This window comes from Girardinichthys multiradiatus, chromosome 10 (genome assembly GCF_021462225.1).
Source record: "Girardinichthys multiradiatus isolate DD_20200921_A chromosome 10, DD_fGirMul_XY1, whole genome shotgun sequence".
In the NCBI taxonomy this organism is placed as follows: domain Eukaryota; kingdom Metazoa; phylum Chordata; class Actinopteri; order Cyprinodontiformes; family Goodeidae; genus Girardinichthys; species Girardinichthys multiradiatus.
In genome coordinates this window covers 30211104-30217660 of record NC_061803.1, presented here as the reverse complement: position 1 = coordinate 30217660, position 6557 = coordinate 30211104, and the positions used below count along the sequence as shown (strand labels likewise).

The 6557-nt window shown below is 40.1% G+C and overlaps 1 protein-coding gene across 1 annotated transcript in view; it reads left to right on the top strand.

The window, feature by feature from the left end:
- The first annotated feature begins 708 nt into the window (after positions 1-708).
- Positions 709-6557, top strand: part of slc9a3r1a (SLC9A3 regulator 1a) — a 34004-nt gene continuing 28155 nt past the window's right edge. Inside the window, exon 1 of the mRNA XM_047376676.1 lies at positions 709-1355. Coding sequence (XP_047232632.1) covers positions 906-1355 — 450 coding nt within the window. The 5' untranslated portion in view covers positions 709-905. The remainder of the gene's footprint in view (positions 1356-6557) is intronic.

Genomic DNA, 6557 nt, shown 5'->3' with positions numbered 1-6557 from the left:
TTAGCTTATTACTTTAACATAAAGATTAGAAAGTTAAGCCCAAAATTATTCCTACCCCTGTCAGATTTAAATTTAAAAAAAAATATTTTTATTTTACCAACGTGTTTCTTCTGAGTGGAAGTAATATTAATGCTTTGGGGAGACCCGGTCAGATTCCTGTCTTGAATCTGGTTTGAATTTGTGGAGTGATCTAAAGATTAGGGTAATAGATTGGAAGCTTTCCAAACTCAAAGCATTGGAACTTCTCACCAAAAATGAATATCCAAAATACCAGTCAAAACATGCAAAAACCTGCTCAGCAAGTATAGAATATCTTTTATTGCTGCAATGTCAGAAAAGCTTCATTAATCATTGAAAGACATAAAAATGTGAAATGTAAATAAGAACAGATAAATGTTTTTCAGAACTCCATTGACATTGTTCTAATATATTTTGAGGATATGCCTTTATCATTTCCAACAAGGAAAATACTTATTGGTTGCATGAAAATGGCTTGAAATCTAAATCTGCCTTATACTGTAGTAATATATAAGTAATATAGTACCGGGGATCAACTGTAGTTTTAACTTGTAATACTTTTACTTTGTAAACGTCACTTCACGCCCTCCTCTGAACTGTTTAGCTTGACTGCGGCACTTCCACCGCGGAGCCAGCAGTGTCGGATTGGAGGTGAGACAACACATTGCAACACAGAGCAGAGGGGTGGATCTCAGTGGCAGTCTATAAAGGAGAAGGCACAACTTTTTTTAGCGGCGGAACTTTTCCCTGACTCAGTTCTGCGGAAGTACAGCTCGACTCAAGTCTGCGTGCAACAGGTGTCACTTTTTCTCTATGGTCGTTGTGTGAAAGCTCCCAACTTGTTTGGCTTGCGGGTGAAGAAAAAAGTTGTCAGATTTACCAGCAAAATGTCTCAACTTAGACCCAGGCTGTGTGTTCTGGAGAAAGGGACAAGTGGTTACGGGTTCCACCTGCACGGAGAGAAGGGCAAAACCGGGCAGTTCATCCGGCTCGTTGAGCCCGACTCCCCTGCCTCCTCGGCCGGGTTGCTCGCCAGAGACCAGCTGATGTTCGTGAATGGGGAGAATGTGGAGGGCGAGAGCCATCAGCAGGTGGTAACGAGGATACGGGCAACCTCCGGGGCTCTGGAGCTTATCGTAGTGGACCCCGAAACGGCGGAGCTGCTGAGCAAACACGACCTTCACTGCCGGAAAGAATACGTTGCTGAGGGCATTCCCCTGCCCGGAGGGGACAGCGACTCGGACCGCGAGGACAGGCGCCGCAACAGTACCCCTGTCCCGCGTGAGAATGGGGACACGTCCTCGGTGGATTCAGGGAGTGTCGGCTCCAGCACGAAGGTAGTTTAAACGACGTATAAAGAATTATATTATATTATATTATATTATATTATATTATTCGTGTGACCTTTGACTTGGAGGTGTTTCTCCTGGTGTTATTTTATGTAATACTATGTATATAATCTATATACATATTTATGCAGAATAATGGGTATTTCATTTAAAACTGAGTCCCTGAACAGCAATTTTAGCCATGATGTCCAAGGATGAGATCCAAATCAATTTTCAGCTCAAGACGATATTATGTGACCTCACTTGCAAGTTGAGACAGATGTCTATTTTTACACAGTGTTACTCTTGACTGTCAATAAAGTCATAGATTAAACTTGGTTCATCCTTGCTGCCTCATTGGAAAGGTGCTACTGATCAAACACTCTATATTAATGAATCATCAGCAAGCGTGGCCACTTCCATAAAAGTTGGTTTTGACTGGAGGGAGGGTTATTATTTTGGCTTGTTTCGAAAACAAGGCTTGGTCCGGACATCTTGCAGTCATTGGGTCAAGCTTAAGCTCTCTGTCTGGCATCTAAAGCTTTCCGAACATTTGGTCATCAACAGGAAGATGACCCTAAACTCAGCCAAAGAAAATACAACAGGATAGCTAAAAAACAATAGAAGGTGTTTCAGACCCTGATCAGCAGGAGGAATGTTGTGAAATCATTAAGTCATACCTTACTCTTCCCATGACCCTGTTTTTACCATCACGGAAATCTTTTTTTCTTGTGACTGTATGCAGGGACATTTTAATTAAAGATGCTCCTGCACATTTTTAAAGCTACTTGTCACACATCTTGTGATTGTTATTTAAAGGTTATACTGGAACAGATACCCAGCTAATTAGTCACCTGCGGCGATGTTACGCTGTTGATGGAAACCTGCCCAGATTATTTCTGCTAGTATTCCTGTTTATCTGAATTGTTGTTTTCCAAATGTCAATAATTGCCCCCGCTTCCTGTCAAGGATTCTCCTCTGAGGTGTGGCCTGTCAGGCGAGAACAGCAGGTCTCATCAGTGTCTGTTCTCTTTTGTCATCTGAATGGATGTTTAGACAGCTGAGTTTTTATGAGGAAGGACAGTGGAAAGATGTTCATTCTTTTATAAATAAGACCTTCCTTAAATCTTGTGTTTTTATAATTTCGCAACTTTAAAGTAAAAGGTTTTTGTAGATGGTTACTGAATTATTTTTTAGGGGCTAATCTTTGAGAGGGTTTAGCAAGATGGCAGACATTTTTTGGCTGTGGAACCTCTTCCGCCAGTTCAAAGTTTGGGCCCCTGGTTTAAAGGTTATGCAACAGGACTGCAGAATGGTCTCATTGTGGAAGCGTTTAGCTCTCCAAATTGCAAGCTTTTTTTTAATTTACAAAACATTGAGATAAAGTTATTTTTAGCCTGCCACTCATTTAATTAGAATGAGTTGATGGCCAACTGGAAATTGTTGTAAACCAGTTTGTAGCATACGTAAAGTATAGAACGGCATATGAAGGTATTAAGCAGGCATAAGCAGCAAAGTTTAAGCAATCTGTATGGAGCATGTCAGAGAGGATATTTTTTATTTCTCAAATTATAGTATAAAATCAATAACCATCACAGTTTGTTCTGACGATTGTCCAAAAATCCAACTTAGATCTGAGAATAATGTAAACCCCAACTCAGTTTCAAGTTCTGAAAACCACCGCATTGTGGTGGCATTTTATGCATTCAAACACTGCAGTGACATGTACACCTACAGAGGTTGTATATGTTGTGATTATGCATCTGAGAATATTATTTAATATTAATATTTTAATATTTTATCAAATAATATTTGGGGCTGTTAAGGGTTATCCTGTGAATACCAGCCCAGTAAGGTGATGGTATTAGGACAAAATAGAAAGGTGTGAGACGAGCTCTGACATTATTGAACAGCATAAACTCTGCACACACATGGAATGAATTCACACAATTTCTTAAAATACAAGAATTTATTATCAAAAATAAGTAAACTCAAAGTCAAACATATTTCAATCAACAAACTCTTTACTATGCTAAAACAATCCAACTAAACTACCAAGCAGAATTAAAGAATAACGAAGACTAATGGGCTATGTACAATATAAACAAGTTGATTAAAGATGGTTGAAACCATGACCAACAGAGTGATGCAACATTACCATGCAATGTTTATGTTTGAGAACCAAGGATTATCTTGAAGAATCTGGAAATGAAGTGAAGTTAATCTTGGAACCAACTTAGGAAATAATCAGCAACATTTAGACAACCATTCACAATGCAAGATCAGATAAAATATTATTTTAATAAAATAATGTTTTAAAGAATTATCTGCTGAATAAAACCAACCTTCTGGATGACCATTTCTCAACGGTGTCTAATTAGCTGCCTTTAGTTATTGAAATAATATTCGAAGAAATATTATTAAGGTAGTATTTTGGAAACGAGGCAAATCTTTCTGGAGAAATGGGGCTTAATGGTGTTTACTTAGTTATCAAATCTAGTAAATGATGTTTAGGAACTATTATTCACTAGCTTGAAAACCAACAACCTTTCTGTTGAATACTCTTTAGTAGCAAGCACGTGTTCTTACTGGTTAGCAGTTAAGCTAACAAAGAAGCGGATAGCTTAGCACCAGAATCAACACATACCTTTAAATACCAGGGTTAATAAAAGGGTTAAATGCATAAGCGCGGACGGCGCGTTATGAGCAATGTTCTGTTTAAAATCACCCTTTAAATAAAGTTTATCTTAACCTTAAAACATACAAAGAACACAAACCGGCACGTCTGCTGCAGATAGCCTGCTAGCACTATGATAGCCGAGTTTCACAAAACCAAGCTTCATAGAATGAAAGACGTTTAGATGATTTCATCCTAAATCTGTCTTTGCCCAAAACACCTAACCTCATGAACCATGGAGAGGAAACGTTGTCCAAGGGGCGAAGCTTGAAGAAACGTCCACAGTCAACAAGCGGTTAGCTTTCAGCTAACCTCGGGGGTTGAAGGTGCGTTCGCTCTGAACAAAAGGGTTAGCTCCGGAGCTGTAGCTGGGTGGCCCGTCCTGTCCGCTGCGGTCTCTGCTGTCTTCCTTCCAGGGTGGGAGACCGCGTCTTTGCAGGAGGCTTCTCTCGAACACCGTTTGCGTCTGCGGGGGCTCGGAGAGACAGTCAAGCATTGCTTGTACCTTAATTACCCCCGTTCATGAATGAAAATACCGGATACACAGACTGTATTTCATCCGTACTTATCTTTGCATATGATCGATGATTGTATGGCTTCCTTGGATCCAGTTGAAGAGTTTATGTCTTTTTGCCAGCAAAAGACATCAGCGCGCTGGGCCTCCCCTGACCGGTCCTTCTCGAAGGCCGTGTGGAAAGAGGGCGGATGTAGCAACAGCTGTGCTTTTATAAATAAACCAGTTATTACTTGTTTAATATGCAAAGCAGACATACAGAACTCTCAGGTAGACGTCTGGGAGAAATCTCTGACTTTCCAAGTTCAAATGTGCAATTTCAGGGGGGATTCTAGTTCATTTTTGTCCAACTTGGACTTTGTAAATTTAGCTTTCTGAGTATTTCTATATTTAGCCAATAAAATCATATTAATGAAAATATATTGTGCTCTTCTAGTTGTGGCTTATTTAATAAGATATAAACCATGAGTAGTGCAAATAAAAAGCTCATTACTCCAGTTATCACTAAGGTTTATCTGCGCAGCTGCCATATTTAATTTTGAGGTGAAGGTTGGTGAGAAATCCCTTACTTCCCAAGTCAAAATTCCTACTCAAAACATCAACCAAGTAGATTTTTCTTTGGAGAACATGGAACTTAGAATTCCAACTTAAGGACACGGATGGAACGCAGCACGTTTTTATTTATATCCAAGTGCCTTCACGAGTTACTGTTGGTTCGTTGAGTTCACACTTTTTTCCCAAAGGACATGCATTGCAGGCCAACATATGTTATGAAAATGATTCGCTTTTATTGGGGCAACAAAATATTAGGAAAAAATGACATTGTGGCAGTATTGTTGAACATTGGGGCAACTCTATTGATAACAACTATCTCACATTTTGGTTTTTTTCTTCTTTTTTTCATTGTCAAACCTCCACCACTCAGCCTTAGATTTCAGATTTTTGCACATTAAGATCTGTACCAGTTGTGGCCATAGAGGACAGTCAAAGCCCTTCTAAATGATCAACAATATTAATGGAATGGAAAGTTTTATTGCACAGCACCTGAAATATTGTATTCAAGCAGTCCTTTGCAGTTGCAATATTGCAGACATCACCTTTGCTATGATGACTGAAGCTCAATAGGTTGTATGGCTCTACTGTGATAAACATATTCTACTGATAAGAACATTATTTTTTTATGTTCGCCTTAACAGTAGCTGATATCAACAACTGTACAATTTAGAACTAATAGCTGTTGTAGTTTTTGTTTGTACATCTTTCCCTTTGCTAATTCCTTCATTTCTCATCAGTTGAGTGTATTAAAGTGGAGATGGTGGGAAAACATTCTGGTAGAAATTGTAGCCCATGTGGAGTGAAATCCAGCAAAATTCCTGCCTAATGGGGAAGTTGGCACAGCTTGAGTGCCTGAGTGGTGGTGTGATAGTGGCCAGTGATACCAGTGGTAACCCCACCAGTGGGCTAATCTTGAGTGGGCTGGCCGACAATGACGTGAAACTATCCCTGCTCGTTGTCGAACAATAGTCCCTTTGACTTGATAATGGAGGTAGATGTAGCATAAGCAGATCAGCTAAGCTTTTCTTTTCTTCATAAAATAAAAGACACTAGACTGATTACTTATTCGGAAACTTAAACCAACCAAACATTTCAGTGAGTTTTGCTGCCCATCCTGGCCTTCAAAGACTGACTCCACCACCACACTGAGAGCTGGCTGTGGGTCACCATAGAGACCCCAAGTGGCAGAAAGAGGCTTTGTCCACAGTGTTTGCCTGTGGTGAAAAGCTTCTGGGCCAAAATGAAAAAGAGAAAGCGCTCTCTTGCCTCTGAGAGGAGGCCATGATGACCCTGACATACCCCACCCCCCACCCACCCCCCCGGCATTGAGACTGGAGTGAAATGGGAATATATTTGTTAGGAGGAGGCTGGTCTGAGGATTTAGCAGCCACTTGTTCTGTGTTTGCCGATGTGAAATGTCAGTATCATTAGGTCTGTGGCCATGGTTCCACTTGCTGGATAATCC